Below are 20,362 nucleotides of genomic sequence, written 5' to 3' on the forward strand. Positions count from 1 at the left end.
GTCAAGCTTCACTGTCATCATGTTTGACATGTTTGACAGCAATAGAAGAGGTTGATTGATCAAATTGATTGAAGCAGTAGAAGAAGATGCCATGGACGCCATTGTTGAAGATGAGGATGACATTGCAGTAGAAGCCATCTGTTCAGTAGAAGCCATCTATGGCTCTGATACCATGAAGAAACAGATAAGTTTCACAGAGATGATCACACAGAATCGAAGAAAGAAAAGGTTATGAGAAAGATAAGAAAATGGAAGAAAACGAAGAGAAAAACAGAGAGAGAATTGAGAAGCTCAGTGAGGAGAAAACAGAATTGTTACTTTCTCAATGAATGAAAATATAATACATCACCACACTATATAAAGGAATTACATGAATAAATAGAATCTAGAAACTCCTAGATCCTTCTAACAACTCTAACTAACTGTAACAGAATTTCCCGCCACTACTGGAGCTTGAATGGCTTGGGCTTGAACGACTCGTGTCATAACAGAAACACACGTGCCATAACTAACTCTTCCCATACTGAAAACGACACAGTTTTAATTAAGTAATCTGCACGTGTGTGAGTCCAACACGTGCTGACCATCTTCCTTCTTGGACTGTAAGTGATGCTCTGGTTTTCTATCTTTATCACAAACTTGTACTGCACGCTCTTTCACGTTAACAAATACTAATCTAACTAAAATTTGATTTAAATTTTGCTTTATTTATATTTCTACTTCATTTTCCTATACTGCTATATGTTTTTACATCTTTTTGCTATACTTTGACTATTAACATTAAAACTTTGATTCATATACTAATCTAAATAAATTTGATTTAAATTTTGTTCTATTTCTATTTCTACTTCCTTTTCCTATACCATTATTATGTTTTACATCATTTTCTTATGCTACGACTATTAATGTTAAAACTTATATTTAAATATTAAACTAACTAAAATTTGATTTAAATTTTGTTCTATTTCTATATTTACTTCCTTTTCCTATACTACTATTATATTTTTACATACTTTTTCTATACTACTACTATTATTGTTCATACACGTGCACATCTAGAAACCAAGCAAGACAAAATGAGAGGATAAATAATTTACCATGTACCAATTTGAAATCAACTTGTTACGGAGACCCTTACTTTTAAGCTTTTTATGGTAAACGTGTATTGCCATTTCCATAGATGCAAACCGTAAATAGATTTCACCCTTGTTACTATAAGCCATATAAAGAAAGTTAGTAAAAAAAGTTACAAACCTTATTTCAAAAATCTAATTTTAAATATATTATACATATCTATAACATAGGTTTAATGAATGAAATATAATATAAATCAAACACTTACAATTCCAATTGAATATCTACTAGGTGGCCATACTTAGAAAACTCTCTATTCAGATTAGATTTGAGATTATCACAATAATTTGTACTTTGCATAAAAGATAAAAATTTGCAATAAGCCAATATATAAGGTGTTTTATTTTTAATGAGAAATCAAAGCATATTTACTAAGAAAATTACTATAATTACAATAGATAACAATACTATAATTATCAACGAAAAAAAAAAAAAAAATCATGACAATGGTGACCTTGTCCATTGTCACATGTATATCAGTCCCTAGTTTTACTAAGAAATCACATACCTTAGCTTTTGTGTTATCAAATACATTTCGAAATACTAAGCAGTTGCTAGGCATAGACATGATGCCTTGAGAATCGTGTCACTTCTTCTCTTCCACTAAAGGCATAATTGAAATAGCTTGTTTATCAATAGACAATTTGAGTAAGTAATAAAATGTTTCACAGATTCTATTTCTAATTCTAATTTCTTTCCCTATACTACTATTATGTTTTTACATCATTTTCCTATACTATGACTATTAATGTTAAAACTTATATTTAAATACTAATTTAACTAAAATTTGATTTAAGTTTTGTTCTATTTTTATTTCTACTTCTTTTTCCTATATTATTATTATGTTTTTACATCCTTTTCATATACTACTACTATTAATGTTAAAACTTATATTTAAATACTAATCTAACTAAAATTTAATTTAAATTTTGTTCTATTTCTATTTTTACCTCATTTTCCTATACTACTATTATGTTTTTACATCATTTTCCTATACTACGACTATTAATGTTAAAACTTATATTTAAATACTAATCTAACTAAAATTTGATTTAAATTTTGTTCTATTTCTATTTCCTTTTCCTATACTACTATTATGTTTTTACATCTTTTTCCTATACTACTACTATTATTGTTCATACACATGCACATCAAGAAGCCAAATAAGACAAAATGAGAGGATAAGTAATTTATCATATACTAATCTGAAATCAACTTGTTACGAGGACCCTTACTCTTATGCTTTTTACGGTAAACAAATACTGCTATTTCCACAGATGTAAACCGTAAATAGATTTCACCTTTGTTACTATAAGCCATATAAAGAAAGTTAGTAAAAAAAAGTTACAAACCTTATTTCAAAATTTTAAGTTTAAATATATTATACATATCTATATTCCTATAACATAGGTTGAACGAATGAAATATAATATAAATCAAACACTTACTATTCCAATTGAATATCTATCCAGTGGCCATACTTAGAAAACTCCTTGTCCAAATGAGATTTGAGATTGTTACAATAATTTGTACTAATTTGCAATAAACCAATATATAATGTGTTTTGTTTTTAATAAGTAATCAAAGAATATTTATTATGAAAATTATTGTAGTTACAATAGATAACAATACTATAATCATCAGAAGAAAAAAAAATTATTGACAATGGTGACTTTGTCCATTGTCACAAGTATATTAGTCCCTAGTATCACAAAGAAATCATATACCTTAGCTTTTGTAGTATTAAATACATTTTTAAGTACTAAGCAGTCGCTAGGAATAGACATGATACCTTGAGGACCATGTAGCTTCTTCTCTTCCATCAAAGGCGTAATTGAAATAGCTTGCTTATCAAGTAGACAATTTGAGTAAGCAATAGCATGTTTCACAGACTTTGCATCTTTAAGCTCAAAATACCTGAAAGCGTTACACTTTACTAATGAGAATAAAAAAGCTTAGTATTTGAAACTTACAATGACGAGAAAAAGACACCCAACTCTAAGAGACCATTTAGATTTACTGCTCTTGTAGAACCAAACATTTCTCACCCTCACCTAAAAATAAAGGAAAATGTAAAGACCACAATAATTGCAAGGTTATACCAACTATACAAACTTAACACATAGAAACACGTATATCCACCCCAAATATATATTGTATAGAAAGAATAAAACCCCACCTATCGGAGGCCCTACATTTACCTCTGCTGGTGAGAAGAAATCCTCAACTACATACTTGTTTATATTGAGTTTAATCTGTCAACATCAAGATTATCACAAACTTTCCATTAAAAAATTAACATGTCTATGTATTTTAAAAATCTAATACTTGAATTGTATATTTTTTATGTTTTTAATATACTTGTCAAATTTTGTTCAAATCAAATATTATTTACTATTCGATCCATAAATATATAAGTAAAATATTTTTTTTAAAGATAGATAGTGTATCAACTACCAAGAGATATTCTTCTAAAAAACACTATCAAGAGAGGTCAAATTAGTAGTAGCTCAACTACACGTAGTTTAGTTATAATGTAAATAGTTATTGGTTAGCACAATGTGATTCTTTATTGATTTTCTATTACAAAACTGCATTAGGATAATTTGTTGCAATAACTTAAATTGAACAAATCATTGCAATAACTTGATACCAATTATTTTTGCAATTTATTACAATGAAAATTTTAAAGTAATAGCTTATTGCAATGAATATATCATTACAATTACTAAATATTAATTATTTTACAATCTATTACAATTACAAATATGAAACAATTATCAATTACAACGAATATATCGTTGCAATAACTTAATCTGAATTATCTTTATCAATTATTTGCAATCTATTGCAATAAAATTTGTACTACAAGATATTTGAAAGTACTTTAATTATAACTTGGTTGTGTACATTGAAAAAGATGTAGTTGATAGCATTGATAATGAAACTATCGCACAATAATTTCAAAATTTAAAAACTTATAGAAAGAAATTTTAAAACTTAGGTATTTTAAGGATAAACCAGTATATGAGGTGTTATGTTTTACAACGTCAGTTCAATAAATTTTTTTTGTTGGTTTAAAGGGTTCTAACATACGTATTCGTTAAACACTTATTTGCCAAAAAGAAAAAGAAAAAAAAAAAAAAAAAGACCATCATTTTTTATTTGAGTTTTTGTTTTATTTCTATTTATACTTCTTTTTCCTAGAGTTTTGTTCTTTTTTTTTTTTTTTTGGCAAAACTACAATGTTGGTCCCTTAAGTTTACTTTGTGTGCGCAATTGGTCCCTCAAGTTTTAACTGAACACAATTGGTCCCTTTAGTTAAAAAAAAAATGAGTTGTGTTAGTCTTTTTACTAACTGCCGTTAGTGGTGTTACGTGGCTAATGGAACAATAACTTGACATTTTTTTAAATGACATGGCATTTTTTAATTAAAATAACTAGTTTCCACCTAAGATTTTAATAAATTGACTCAATTGCAATCTGAAGCCATCAACGTCTTCGTCAACTATAGCTTTCGAAGCCGAATAGAAGGAACTGTTAGAAACTATAGCCACTAGTCTTCCATTGGAGAAAAGCTCAAGGTCTTCAATAGCAACAAGATTCCTATTTAGGTTGTTGAGGACAGAGAATATACCCAACGCTTTCGAAGCTTGCAGAGCTGCATTGGAGAAGAAGATCGGATTGCATCTCGAGCAAGGCACACTAGACAACCTTTTGATAGAATTTGTCTGGTTTGAGATTCGCATCGGAGGCGATTTCCGAAAATAACCATCGATCAATTTTCCAAATAGCATTAACGCCGGCGATTTGACTCCATTGTTTCCGTCTTCGCTGGTTTGGTTTGTTTCTTGTAATCCATCGAGGAAATGGTTTAAGATCCTCTCAACACAATCAACATTGTAGAGAGTTTCGTTCAGATATGAATAGCTTGGGATCAAAAGGTCGTCTAGTGTGGCTTGCTCGAGTTGCATTCCGATCTTCTTCTCCAACGCTGCTCTACAAGCTTTGGAAGTGTTGAGTATATTTGTTGTCCTCAACAACCGAATAGGAATCTTGTTGCTGTTAAAGACCTTGAGTTTTTCTCCAATGGAAGATTGGTGACTATAATTTCCAACAATTCCTTCTGTTCAGCTTCGGAAGCTGTAGTTGATGAAGATATTAATGGCTTTAGATTGCAACTGGGTCAGTTTGCTAAAATCTTAGGTGGAAACTAGCTATTTTATTTATTTTTAACTAGAAAATGCTATGTCATTAAAAAAATGTCAAGTTATTGTTCCGTTAATTACATAAATAACACCATTAACAACAATTAGTAAAAGGACTAATGCAACTCATTTTTTAAACTTGAGGGACCAATTGTGAGTCTCCAAAGTGACATGACAAAATAGAACATTTAATAAAATTGAGTTTTAATAAACTAAATATTTTTTCATTGATAATTAAATATATTGCTTGCTTGTTCAAGTAAAGGAATTGCATGCATACCAAAGATAGCAAGTAACAAATCCATCTTGGTCTAAAAACTTGTAAAAAAAAAAAGGTTAAATGAGAAGACAAATCAAACAAAGAAGATTGAACCAATTGTGATTTGTGACAAAGAAACATTACCACAGTTAGTTTTTTTTTTTTTTTTTTTTAATTTTTTTAATTTTTTATTTATTTTGTTATGGATGAATAATTATATTTTATAAAGATGAAGAAACAGATAACTATCTCCCTATTCTTACATTTCAGTAGGTGCAATTGTGGACTCACATGTATGAGGCTTAACACTTGTGTGTTGGGGAGTGTAACGTAGTTTTAAAGATTGAGAAAAACATTTGGGGTGTGTTTGGATAACGCTTACTTTGCTGAAAATTGAAAACTAAAAACATTGTAGCAAAATAATTTTTAAATGTGTGAATAGTGCTGTGAAATTCATTTTTAATGAAAGTTTTGGTGAAAAAAGAAGTTTGTGGGTCATGTGAATAATGCACGGGACTTACTGGAAAAGATAGAAACGCACTTCTAAAAAAAAAAAAAATGCAAACGCAGGATGCAAAGAAGCTCTATCCAAACGCTCATTTGTAATAAATTTCTCAACTTTTTAAAACTTTCTTGTAAACAAACACAACATCACCAAAATTAAATTTATAAATCTTTAAATACAAAAACCAGATATTCAAATTTCATTTTCCTTTCTCTCCCTCTCACACTCTCTTAGATCAGACTCTCTCTAAGCTTAAACTCTTTCGACTCTCTCAATTCTTTTGGCTTTGATATGGTTTTGGAGAGAGATAGGTTGAGATCAATGAGAGCTGAGATCAATAAAAGGCTGAGATCTAAACCCATGGCCAAAAGCCAACAGTAGTGGTCGTGGGTTGTTTCTCTTTCTCTCTCTCTCTTTTGATTGTTTGATTAGTTGTGGTGGTGGTGCGTTTGATTGTTTGATCAGCAGTGGTGATGATGGGTTGTCTCTCTCTCTCGCTCTATCTCTTGATTGTTTGATCAATTGTGGTGGTAGTGAGTTTGATTGTTTGATCGGTGGAGGTAGTGGTGACAAAATTGGACATGACCCACGAACCCAACATAACATGACACGAAATTAGCAGGATATGGGTTGAGACTTAATGAGTTTGTGTCATATTCGGGTTAACACGATTGACCTATTTAATAAACGGGTTGGGTTAGTGTTCAACCCATGAAACCTGATTGATCATTTGTGATATTGTGATATGCTTTAGTTTTAAATGATTATTTGTGATGCTGTTACTCGTTAGTTATGGATTTTATATTAAAAATATTTATATATATATATATATATATTTTTTTTTTTTTCATAATTTTTTGTATTTTGTATTTTATTTTTATAAAATCTGATAAACAAGTCAACATGATTGATCCATATAGTTGGATACTCATGAGTTGACACGACTCTAACCCGACATGCAAACATGAATTGCCACCCCTAGGTGGAGGTTGTTGGGTTTTTTTTGGGTTTTCATGGAGGTGGGTGGTCAACTGGGTTTGTTGTTGGTGTGGGTCACAATGGTTAGCTGGTTTTTTTTTTTTTTTTTTTTTTTCTAATTTTTTTTTATGGATTATTGTTCATCGTGTTGAGAGAGGAAAAAGTGATATTGAAAATCTACTAGATTTGTTTTTGTTGCTGGCTCTTCATTGTATTCATGTGCTGAGTTTGACTTTTTTTTTTCTTGTATGTATAAAGTTTTCTTGATTCTTTGGGTTTTAGATTTGCTAGAGAGAGATTTTGTGCTTTTTCTGTGTTTAAATGATTATATGGGTTTTAGATTTTCAAAGCCCAAAAATTCAACGATGTTTTTTGAATTATGTGGGGTCAGTTTGAATGATTTTATGCATTTTCTAGGTTTGCAAGTATGAGTTTTCTAGGTTTGATGGTGTATGTTAGGTTCGAATTATGGGTTTGATTATTTGTGGTAATCAAGTAGTTGATTGTGTTAAAATTTTTTGAGGTTGATCATGAATGGTTGGGTATGTCTTTATTTGGTTGCTAAGAAAATGCAAGAAAAGAAAGCCAAACATGTTCTTCCCTTGGGGAAGCATGAATGTTCTTTCGAAAAAAATTAATGAAAAGCAAAAAAAAAAAAAAAAAAAAAAAAAAAAAAGATTGAAGTTTTTATTTATTTATTTTTGTTTAAATTCTCTAATCGTGGCTTTTTTATAATTTATTTAGAAAATGCTGATGTGGAATTTAAAAAATGTCAAATAATTTTTTTTTTCATTATTTTATTAGCCACATTAGTATCTAACATGCTAACAATGCACTTTGTGTGACACGTAAACAATTCTTGTTAATGAGATAACGGTAGGAACTAAAATGGTAACGGTTTTCGATTTTCAAGAACTAAAATAAGTGTTCCAAAAAAAGTAGAGGCCAAAATAGGAAATGATCCAAAATATATGAACCAAAAATGTATTTTTGCCTTATTTATTTAAATCTCATACTAAATCAACATGAGTTTTTAATTGATGCCACGACTTTGGTGGACTTTTTTTTTTTTTTTTTTTTTAGTACATGCACATTTCTCCACTAAAACTTTGTTAAGCTTTTAGGAACCTTTTGCCCTTCAACTATTTTCCTTTGAGGACGTGGACAGAATTTTTCTTGGTTTGAGGCTATAGGCCAACCCAAATTTGGCTAGGGGGGCCTCATTGAGTCTTCCATTTTCTTGATTCCCAAAATATATAATGAAATTATTGGGCCTGAAGAATTCAGGACTCCAATTGACCATTGCTGTAACTAAATTACAATTCAATTCACAAGCCAGCCAGCTTTCTTGTCACAAACATCTTTGTCACCTGTGGAACGGTTTTTGATTCTTCTAATACCCATCTCACAAATACAATCATGGATTAATTTACTTTCGATTTGTATTGTATAATTTTGTGCTCAAAAGCAGCTTCATTTATGCCAAAAAGTGATGCTAAGGATACTACACGTTTTATTACATACAAATTTACATATCTATTTTCAAAAACACACAACAAATCAATTAATTATTTCATTAAGTATATTGTTGATGTGACAACAATTATATTTATTGTCAATTAGCCAAAAAAAAAAAAAAAAACTCATTATCACACTCACATCAATTTATAATTCTTTTGTAATAAAATCAACATTAACGATTGATAACGTACGGAAAATTAGTGAGCCAATTGCAAGAGCTTTGGAAGACCTACAAGAAGAAACACACTATCAGAGAGCATTGTTGTAGTCTCTAAGAGCATCCACAATACTGGTGCTAAATAGCTATATTGCTATTTTTAGCACCACAAATACTTAAAAAACATGCTGCAGTAGTGGTGCTATAGCTAAAATTTTTTAGCTTCTTGCTACATTGCACAGCCATAAGAGCATCCACAGTAGTGGAGGCAAATTTTTAGCTTTTTAACACCACAAAAAGTCACTTTATCTATTGCCTCCACTGCTGTGGATGCTCTAAGGAAGGGATCTGACATTTATATAGGGCTGTTGGGTTGATTGCCTTCCATAATCTTTGTCATTTTCCTTACTGTAGTTATTTTGTTATATTAGCATATTAATAAAGTTATTTTTGTAATCATAATATAAACATGATATATATACACACACACACTCTTCCTCTTACTTCTCTCTTAACCCTTATTTTCATATTTAAATTTTGGTATCAGATCTTCCTGATCCAACCTGAAGACCAACTAAAAGACTTTAGACACAACAAAGGAAAAGAGAGGAAATCATTGTCAATTAATTTTGTTTTTAAAAAATGAGTTGATAGAGTCAGAGAAGGAAAGCAGCTGGTTTTTTTTAAAAAAGCAAATGACAACAGTCTTGCAAAACAAGCACAATTAATTAGATGATCCATTTGAAAGTAATCTTCTGGCGCACAAAAGTCTATAGAATAATGATCCAAGGAGAAAAACAAACCCCAAATATAAAACTGTTAAGTAACAAACAATAATATATTTCCCTTCACATGCAGAAACTTTGCTTCCTTCAGTAAAAACCACTAAAGTAAGAACTATGTTAACCATCAAAAGTTGAATTTGAGATGCACAAAGTTAAACAAATATGGATTTGTACAGAAGACCCATCACCACATGATAATAGTGCCAAAAAATGCATAGAGATTATCAGATTAAAGTGAATGAACAAGATCAATTGATACGAAACAATGAATCAAATGATTATATTGGAGAATCTGCAGTTTCTTCTATTTGATGAGTAATATAAAAAAAAGGTGCTATAAAGGTCACAGCCTATGTACATGGAGAGAGTATAGTTTTGCAACCGACTAGCTCTCTTCCACAACCTGATTTCCACTGATATAAGGCAGTAGATTAAACACATTAACCTAATAATATACTCCATAAAGAAAGAATTGCTCCAATCCTCTTCTATTAATATGGAAGCTGGCAATCACTTGTAAATTGGCGACATTGTTTATGCTGTTGCAACAATATATTTCTGAAGTAGGTGCCGCAAGTGAAGTGAAGCTCTGAACTTGATAGAAAGAAAATGACTAAACTTCCTTCAAACCATAGTGTTATATGTATGAGTATACTTTGATCAGTTTATTCTCCATTCTAAATTTCTAATCAAATTAAATCAATGCGGTTTGATGCTTGAGAGAAAAGGGAAGGGAAAGGGGATGAGTTCAAATTGGCAGTGAAAAGGAATATGGTTTAATTTCAATCTAATTTGAACATGGATTTGATAAGGTTTGTCCTAATGCACAATCTCCATGTGAAAAGCCAATAAATTACAACTATACATAATACAGAGACAGAAACAACAGAACTCTAATTCTCTAAATAGCGCCATAATGGCTTTCAATCCTCCTCCTAGCCATTATTCTTATGCAGTAATTATCGCTAAGACCCAAGTTGTGGAATTCCATCTAAAAGTTGATGATCCAGTTACTCCTACATCATTGGACAATGCTCAGGGGCAATAATGGAATGACAATTTGAAAGCAGATTTTGCTTTTCTGAGGTAGGGTAGGAAGGAAATTACAAGACTATTGTGAGTGTAAAAAATGAGCAGGTCATTTTCAATAAAAGGCAATGTTCTATCAATACATATGTTTGGCAAAATGCCAGGTCATATGCCAAAAGGGTAGAGACAAATTGGAAGGTTGTATAACTTGCAGGTCTCCACGACCTTCAACTGCCAAGGCAGCCTCGGCTGCTATGTACTTTGTCAAGGCAATTAATCAGACACACCTTTTAGTTCCTTGTTCTTCTCTAAAAGTAGTATAATTAAGCAGGGAGGACCAGAGGTTCTGGAATTCAACGTGATGAGCTCAAGACAAAGTCATGCGTGCTTGAATAATTTCATGCTGATCCAATGGAAATAAACAGCAACCACAAGGACAGGAAGAGTCAAGGGCACTAAGAAGCAGTAATACCTAACACAAAACATATGAAATTTTTTCAAAATAATGAATCATTGCAGAACAAAATGCTAAACAAGCCCATTATATTTGATAACCTTTACATAACTAAATTCAATTGAACATTAAAACAACCAAAAATAATGACACCCAGTAGGCCATTGGGAAAGCCAACACAATAAGCATTGGAAAAATTGAAATTTGAGCATTGCTTGCTTGTCCAAATCAAGGAATCTCATGCAGATTCAAGACAACAAGTAAAAATGACATCTGGGTCTAAAAGCTTAAACTAAAGAAAATAGAAAGAGACATGTAGAATTCCTTGCAGCTAAAAAAAAAGCTCAATATATAAGTTATAACAGCCTTTATATAAGTAATTCAATTCAACAAAAAAATTGAAACTTCAGCATTGCTTGTCCAAATCAAGGAATGTCATGCAGATTGAAGATAACCAGTAAAAAAGGAGACTTGGGTCTAATAGCTTGCAACAAAAAAAAGAAAAAGAAAAAAAAAAGGTGAAAATAGAATGAGAGTGAGACTGAGTGTGAGGGAAGGTAATCACCAGTCGTTTTGGATGGAGGAAATTAGAGCGTTATGCGATGGAGGGAGGAGCTTGGATATAACGGCGGCGAAGAGAAATCCCACGAAGAAGACTGAACCGATTGTGACAAAGAAACAGCCCCACAATTGTGACGAGGAAATTGAAGAAGAAGAAGAAGAGGGGGATCTCATGTTATTGACGATGGAGCTTGGAATCAGCAACTTTCATGTGTTTTGAGACACACACAGAGACGGGAGTTGGGTTGGGTCCTTCAACTGAGTCCAGCCCACTATGTGTTAAGATTGATTCTAAGCCTATTAACTTTTGTTTTGTTTATTCTCAAAAAAAAAAAAAAAAACTTTTGTTTTGTTTTGTTTTTATTTATTTATTTGTTTAAAGTTTTTATTTTTCACTAATACTGTAATACATTAACCTCATCATCAATCAGATGGAGGGATAAAAATAATACAGTAACCTCACCAGCAGATCAATGAGGAATAAAAATAAGCTTGTGAGAAGCGTCGGTTACAAACTTAGTTGTAGTTTAAAGTTACATTTCTCGCTCAAAAAATTAACACTGCAACATATTTTAAAAATCTAATTGTAGAGTTGCATGTTCTTTATATTCTGAATATGCATGTCAAAATTCGTATCAATCGGATGTTATTTACTATTTGATTCATAAATTCATTTTTTATTCATAATTTTAGACTATAAAAACTTAAAATTTAAACATTTGATTAATGACGTATTTATTTATTTTTAATTTTCTAAAAATTTTACAAGCATGAAAGATTTAAGAAAAAAATTTAATTAAATAGTAAATTTATCAAAATTCATATCCTAATAAAAAAAATTGAAAAAATAATAATATTGACTCTTGTAATCAAAAAATGCTGATTATATTGTTTGTAGTGCCATGTAAACAAAATAAGTATTCTAAATACTAAATAGAGAGGTTAGATTTATTCAGCAAAAATAAAAAATACTAAATAGAAATTGAAAAGAAACTTTTTTGAGTGAAAATAAAAAATTGAAAAGAAACTTTTTTTCTATACATTAAAAAAAAAAAAAAACAGTTCTTAACCTTTTCTTTTCTTTCTTTTTTTATAAACGGCAAATAACTTTTTTTTTTTTTTTACATTATAGAAATTTTACACTAACTTAATCAAAGTATATATGTGTATAAATTTTTTTTCTAAAAACTTAAATCTTGACCCTTACCTCTTACAAACACTTATTAAGTGATCACCTCAGTGGGGTAGTTACATGGTGAAAAACTTATCCTATAAAAAATAAATTCATAAAAAACACAAATCTCAAACCCGAAGTCCAAGCCCTTCCCCCAAAAACCCATATAAAAACCCAAATCACCCAAATATTATTAAAAAAAAAAAAAAACGAAAAGAAAGAATAAACCTAATATTCGAGAGAGAGAGAGAGAGAGAGAGAGAGAGAGAGGGCAGCCTTTTTACAAGTCGAACACCAGCACAACCCTCACTCACTCAAGAGTTCACACAGAAAGAAAGAGAGAGACACACAAACACACAAAACAAAACGCACAAATACATACTTAGAGAGACAGAGGGAGAGAGCTATGGCGAGTGCAGCAGAGGTTGAGGCAGTGGATTTCGAGCCAGAGGATGACGACCTCATGGACGAGGACGGAGGCATCGCCGATGCCGCCTTAGACGCCTCCGCCTCGCCGCGGGCCCCACTCCACCAGCAACAGCAGCCGAAGCTCAAGTCCGCCATAACGGGCGGCGCCTCTTCCTCCGCCTCTGCAGCCGCTGCTGCTGCGGCCGCCGCCGCAGCTAGGAAGACCAAAGGGCGTGGGTTCCGTGACGACCACCACCCCGAATCGGCCGACCGGTCTTCGAGACTCGCCAACTCCAACTTCGACTCCCTCAAGTCCGGGGATGGCCCTGGTCCTCAACGATGTCAGTCTCTCTTTTCTATTTTAGGGTTTCGTAATTAAAGTTTGTAGTTTTTATCTTATTTTATTGTTTGATTTGATTTTCGGATTCTAGGGTTTTGGCTGATGACTTTTGTGTTTTCTTAATGAGGATTGTAGGGTTTTTGAATTTGAATGTTTAGTAGCAGAATGATTGAGAGATAGTTGAATTTGGGGATCAAATAGATGAGTGTTTGGGTTTAAATTAAGTTGAGAGAGATTTGGTTACTTCCTGTTGAAATTTGGTTGCAAGATTGGGTCTTTGGTTGAATTTAAATTCAAATCTTGTGCTTTCGAATTGACTTTTGTGTCTTCCTAGTGAGAAATTAGGGGTTTTAGTCGTTGAATGATTGAGATAATGAGTTTGGAGATCAAATAGATAATGTGTTGGTGGTGCTGAAATTAAGTTTAGAGAGAATTGGTCACTTTTCTGATGAAATTTGTGCAGTTGTGTTTCAATTAGAATGATTTCTAGCTGCGTGCGTGCATGGGCACATGTTGGTTTCAATGAATATTATGATTTTGGCTCAATTTTGAATCTTTACTGACTGAGTGGGTTTTGAGCCCACACTTAGACTCCATTTATTCTGTTGAGAACTAAAAATCAATTAGATTATTGAGTTCTGTTGAGATATGTATGGTTGTGTTTTGATAGAAATGATTGAAGACCTCAAAGAAAAGATTTTTTTTATCCTGTATTTATTGGTTTGATGGAGTTTAGGATTTTTGCTGAATTTTGATTCTTTGCTGTGATTTTGGATTCTCAAGCTTATGAAATTGCAAAACATTAATGTGGGTTAAGTGATTTCTTCCTATTGGTTGAAATAATATGAGACATAGAAAAGTTTGCCTTTTTTTTTCTTCTAGTAATTATTTCTTCTAAGACAAATGGAACCTAACTTTGTGCTGAAGACATTGACCTCTATCTTCTCTAGGTAACTTTATTTTTAAGCCTCTGAAGATATTTAGCTTCAGAAATTTTATTAATGTTTCCAGAACTTTGTAGGCCTTTTAACCATCTGTTTTTTTATCAAAGCTTAGACTTGAATTTGATTTGGAACAAGTTTCAGTTCATCTGAGATCTCTAATTTGGTCATAATGTTTTGCTTTTGTGATCTTTGGTGGGATACAAATAATGCCATCAGGAAGTTCTTTGCTTACTAGGGTTGATAGCTATTTGATTCATTAGTTTTTAGGTTGACTCAAGCTCTCCATGTCAGTTTCTTGAGCAACAACCGTTTCCTAATTCATAGGACGTGAAATTCCAGCAAGATTTAGGAGTTTTATTTTTCTGTAGTTATGTTAAACGTATATCTGATAGTGAATAGTACTGAGGAATATTCGACTTACACTGAGTCAGTCAATGGTTATTACCTTCTAGGAGTGGTGTTGTACACTGTAGACATGGTTGTTGATGTACATGCCTGGCTGATACTTCTGTTTTTTTGTTTTTTCTCTGAAATTTTCAGATGGTTGACTATTTTTTTGGATTTTTTTTGGAAAGAGATATTTAACTTCATCATCTGCTTGGATTTTTTTGTTTTATTGTTTTAAGAGCCAGAATTTCTTCTTTCACTTCTCCCAATAATTTTCTTTTACTTTTCTGAAGAAAGAGAATTATAAAATTTATGCTTCATATTTGCAGCCGTTGAAGGATGGATTATTCTGGTCACTGGAGTGCATGAAGAGGCACAGGAGGATGATCTGCAAAATTCTTTTGGTGAGTTTGGGGAGATCAAGAATCTGCATTTAAATCTTGATCGCCGCACAGGGTTTGTCAAGGTAAGCTCTAATTTACTTTGTTCTCTTTTAGTAGCAAAAATGGTGGAAAATTATATTCCTTTTGAAGCTAAGACATGTGATTTTGCAAGTGATTTTGTGTTGATAAGTTTTTGAACATTCTTATGAAGATTAACAATTTTTAATGATTATTAATCAACGTGAGGATTTCAATAGGTTGATCTTTTGCAAACATGTTGAATACTTTGCTGGGAATGTGGATAATATACTGTAATAGTCCTGCAATATACCTGTTGAATGACTGAAAAAATGTTAACAAGATAATCATTGTGATTGTGGAGGCATTGTCTTAATTACCCACTACATTTTATTGCTTGCATCAGTTTTTAGTTGTATATGACATGGCCTTCAAATGGAGGGAATGACTCAAGTATTTGAATACGTTCCTGGTGGTAACAGTTTTGATAGATATCAAGTAAAATGTTTTGAAAAATTGATAAATTATCTATATGTTTTTGTAGAATGATTCCCGTTGTACTTGAAATTTTTAATAGAATATTTAGTCAAAGTGGTTCCTTTGTTTGGGGAGCTAATTTTTTAAGTGAGACTAAGATTTAAGATTTAACTGAGTTGAGTTGAATAAATCTAAATATTATATTAAGACAGAGCTGGCTAATGATTTTGTAAGTAGTGAAGACAACTAATACTTGAATCTTACTTTTTCTTGGTCACAATATTCATTTGACTTCATCATCAGCTGTATGGGATAAAATTTTTTGATAAATTGTTCTTTTATTAAGTTGATGTTATTTTAAAAATTTTTTCCTAGGGGTATGCCCTGATTGAATACGAGAACTTTGAGGAAGCACAGAATGCTATATCCTCAATGAATGGGGCTGAACTTCTTACGCAAACTATCAGCGTTGACTGGGCTTTCAGCAGTGGTTCCTCTGCTAATGGAACGATGAAAAGAAAGAATACAAGGTTTGCATATATACTATTTTTTTTCTCTTTTTGAGAAATTATTGAGAGATGACCTTTGTTTATAGAAAAAAAAAAAAAAAAAGACTTGCAAAAAATTTTATTTGAAGGAGGGAATTCCCTTTGGCAATGGTTAAAATGCATTTAGGAGATTTTAAGAAAAGAAGAGAAAAGAAATGGAGAAATTTATTTCATATTCCTTTGGTTATATCAAGTTAGTGGTGGTTGGAGATATTAAATGGAGAAAGGAAATGCTTGTCTTTTCTTCCTGGTTTCCAAATTTCTTTCCAAATCTCACTTATTTTTAAAGGAAGAAAATTTTTGTGGTTTCAGTTGAAAATTCTGATCCATCATCTCCCCCTTTTCCTTTCTTTTCTTTCCTCATTAACAAACCAAATGGTAGAGACATCTAGTAACTCTTTCTTTTCTTTTCTCTAGTGGTACAAGAAATGATTTGTAGTTAAGCATTTATCTCTCTTGCAAAATGTTTTTAACCTTCGATATCCACTTTTCCAGGCCACCCAGAGAACGTCGTTCAAGGAGTCCAAGGAGGAGATACTAGTGTGGTTTGTCTTGTTCCATCGTGAGGGTGTGTGAAATAGCTATGAGGAGACTGATGTTTATGTTGGTTATGCTAATGAAGATTCTTGTTGAGGCTTTGGTTAACTCAGTTTATGAATTTGTTTGGTTCCTTGAGGACCCCTCACTTTTCTCCCTTGTATGGTCTTTTAATTGATGGTTTACATTTAATTATTGTAGATTTGCGTTTTGATAACTGACAATGCTGTTCCTATTAGGATCCTTGTTAATTAATTGTAGTGATCTTTGTTTTAATGATTCCAATGCTATTCCTGTTAGGACTATATTTATATTCTGAAGATGCTGGTTGGAATGTGGCCTAATTATAATATATTTTTCTTATTCTATTTGGTGATATTTTAGTGACAGGATTTGAACCAACTGATAGGGGAAAAAAGATTGGTCTTTTACTTATTATCACTTGTTTCTCTGGCTCAGTCTGGAACTCGTCTTTTCTTTTTCTTGTCCATCCTTTTGGTGCGAATGGTATTTTTTCCATCGTGTATGCCACACTCCTTTGACCTTTCTTATGTATATGAATCTATGGTGAAGAACACCGTTCCTATTCTTACAATACCACATCCGTTTATTGATTCAAACTGGCTTGTGTTGAATAGTCTATTCCAATGAAAACTTTCTTGCAAAGCTTGCAACGTATGCTCCAACTATCATCGTCCATGTTATGGAATAACATTTTTTTTATTTTTAACAGTTTTGGCTATCTTATTAGAGTTTTGTCTCATGAGACTGTCTCCTTAGGCCAACTTGGAAACTGTGACTTAAAATCATGATTTATGTGTAGTTTAAGTGTGTATGTATAATAGGTCATGTAAACTAATCCTTTTGATCACAGTCAGTTTCTTCTATAGTGATTTCCCAACAATGAATCAGATGTAGTTGGAAGTCTTACTTGCAGCTGGAGCTTTGAACCCATCTAAGCATCTACAACCTCAGAATAAAGGAATATGTTTTGGAGAAAATTTAAAACTCAACTTTTTTACTACAACTTTGCTATAATTGTGACGTGGCAAATTGTGAGTGTTGGAAAAAAAAATAGTAGATTTATGATAAAGTTCTAGCAAAAAAGTTGTGGTTCTAGACTTTGCTTGGGCTCTATTGTTTTCCTTTTAAGGGCTTTAGGGCCTCTAAGCTGATGGTCCCAGTTGCGTGGCCCTAATCATGGCCACAGGCTGGAGGCCCAGCTCTATTTTGGACCTTTTCCCTCTCCTTTTAAAAACGCCGGCTCTTTTCTCTCATATACTTTTATGGATTTTACTAGGGTACACATTAATTTCCATTTTTGGAAAAAAATTTCTCGAGAATTGAAAAAGTAATGACAGCTTTTTCAATTCTCGATAAGATATTTCCAAAAATAAAAAGCTTAATGTGTGCCCTAAGGGCACACATTAACCGGACCCTACTTTAGGACACACATTAACCGGACCCTACTTTTATTTGACTTGGGCTCGGGTTCGATTTCTTTTTGGGTTACAAAGATATCCTCAACATTTTTTTTATCTCTGGGAATCTCAACAATTAATTGTACCGATCTTTGCTTTAATGATTCCAACGCTATTCCTCTTAGGATTATATTTTTAAATTCTTAAAATGCAGGTTGAAATGTGGCTAAGGTTAGGAAAGGATCCCTCCCACTTAATAAATCATCTATTTTCCTCCAATTTTAATATAAGTGTAAGACACATGGAATTTAAAAATCCAATCTCTTTTACATATCTTACTACATCTGGTTAAAAATTTAATTGAATAAAATGATTTAAATAGGATGGTATCTTATCCAATATGCTATCTTGGAATTCTTTTGTAAGACACACAAAATTAAAAATTAAAAAAAAAAAATCTTGAATCAAATATAAATTTTTATTTCTACCAGAAACTAGAAAGAATGCCAAAAAAAAAAAAAAATGATCGTTTCTTTTAATAGATGTAAAAGGGACAAACGTCAAAAATCTTAAAAATAATGATAATTCGAAACCTTTCAGATTTGCCATTTATTTCATGTCTTTTAACACTAACTTATTACACTTTATTTTCTTAAATAGAAAATATTTGAATCTATTCAATGCTGCCTGTTTAATAGCTTTATTTTCATTTAACATAACATTCCAAAACATCGTAATCACTAAAAGTCTAAAATCCATTATAATTTAGTGCACCTCTAAAACATAATGATATCTTACATTACATATTTCTTCTCAATTGCTCTCTCACTTTATTCCAAGTTTCAGTAATAGAGATTACTTGCTACCTATAAATGACTACTTGTTACCACTGTTTTTGCTGACTGAAAGCCATGACTTAGATCTGTGGCCATAAACTCCATAGCACGCAAAAGATCCAAAATTTATTTCGTTTGCTGTATGTGTTGGCGGCGGCGAGTAGAAGGAACAAGGACAAAATATCCATTAATATATAAGCTTCCCACTATTACAAAGAAACCAACTAAGTATCCAATCCATACCCCTTCCCACTTGAACCATGTCTCCTTACTCTCATCCTTCGGTAAATTTGTTGGTGGCAAGTCCTCTGGACATAGATCCTGAATTTGCATCTCACATAACCCATTGTTGTTGGCATAAGAATTTGGATCATTCATTGTAAACATTTGGCCACCAATTCGAATCTTACCTGTAAGATTGTTGTTACTCACATCCAAAATTTCTAGCTGTTGAAGCTTTTCTAATGATTGCGGAATTGAGCCCCATAGTTTGTTGTGTGACAAGTCCAAACTCTCTATATCAACTAAATCACCAAGACTTGTTGGTACCTTCCCAAAAATGTTGTTATGTGAGATGTTGAGAGTCTTTAGAGCCTTCAAAGTACCTAATGAAGCTGGAATTTCCCCAAAAAGTTGGTTCATTGACAGGTCCAACAAAGTGTAGAGATCGAGGTTGCGGCTTGAGAGACCTCGTATTGACCCCTTCCAATTCACTAATAGATCATTAAACCTAATTGAGGGGGAGGAACCAGCAGGGGTGTTAACCCCTATAGAAAAACTCAGGAATGACGAAGATTTGTTGAGTTTTTCAATCATACCAACAAGATTTCCAAACATTGTAGGGATTTCTCCAACAAGGTAATTGCTCGAGAGATCAAGAATTCGGAGGCTTCTAAGATTGGAGAGATTGCTAGGGATTGAGCCTTGTAAGGAGTTGTTTCTTAAAATATTTCTTAAGAGTTCATTCTTGAGACTCGCCCGGGTGCGTACCCTATTGGGCTTCCTACAACTTATAAAATATTTTACAAATTCACAGATTATCATGTCCTACAGCTTCTTTCACCCTCTCTTTTACAACTCAATTGAAGAGATTAATTTTATACAACTAGTGGACGAGTATATGAAAAATATTCACATGGTGAAATTGGATTAACTGGTCCCTCCAATCAGGAATATGGTATTGTTAATTGGTGGACTCGTATTCCTCCAACGTGTATTTGTCAAGATGTGCGGCACTTTGAAAACAATTTTGATTCGATGTATCATCAACGCCACCACAATCTCATCCTATTTCTAAG

The 20,362-nt window shown here is 32.2% G+C and overlaps 2 protein-coding genes and 1 long non-coding RNA gene across 3 annotated transcripts; 1 reads left to right on the plus strand and 2 right to left on the minus strand.

Annotated features, from left to right (window-relative positions):
* Nucleotides 1-9,799: 9,799 nt before the first annotated feature.
* On the minus strand, nt 9,800-11,848 carry LOC126717115 (uncharacterized). Its single transcript, XR_007652437.1, has 2 exons — nt 11,596-11,848; nt 9,800-11,048 (listed from the first exon to the last, which is right to left on the minus strand). It is a non-coding gene; the product is annotated as an uncharacterized LOC126717115 (long non-coding RNA).
* A 1,152-nt stretch (nt 11,849-13,000) lies between these two features.
* On the plus strand, nt 13,001-17,083 carry LOC126717118 (RNA-binding protein Y14). The gene is made up of 4 exons (XM_050418495.1): nt 13,001-13,514; nt 15,174-15,310; nt 16,098-16,252; nt 16,766-17,083. The coding sequence occupies exons 1-4, from the start codon at nt 13,172-13,174 to the stop codon at nt 16,809-16,811; spliced, it is 681 nt and encodes a 226-aa protein (XP_050274452.1). The 5' UTR covers nt 13,001-13,171; the 3' UTR covers nt 16,812-17,083.
* Nucleotides 17,084-19,190: 2,107 nt separating this feature from the next.
* Nucleotides 19,191-19,901, minus strand: LOC126718037 (receptor-like protein 46). Its single transcript, XM_050420429.1, has one exon. It carries the CDS (start codon nt 19,899-19,901, stop codon nt 19,191-19,193), a length of 711 nt encoding a protein of 236 aa, XP_050276386.1.
* Nucleotides 19,902-20,362: the final 461 nt, after the last annotated feature.

Source organism: Quercus robur, chromosome 1, assembly GCF_932294415.1.
Source record: "Quercus robur chromosome 1, dhQueRobu3.1, whole genome shotgun sequence".
Classification (NCBI taxonomy): domain Eukaryota; kingdom Viridiplantae; phylum Streptophyta; class Magnoliopsida; order Fagales; family Fagaceae; genus Quercus; species Quercus robur.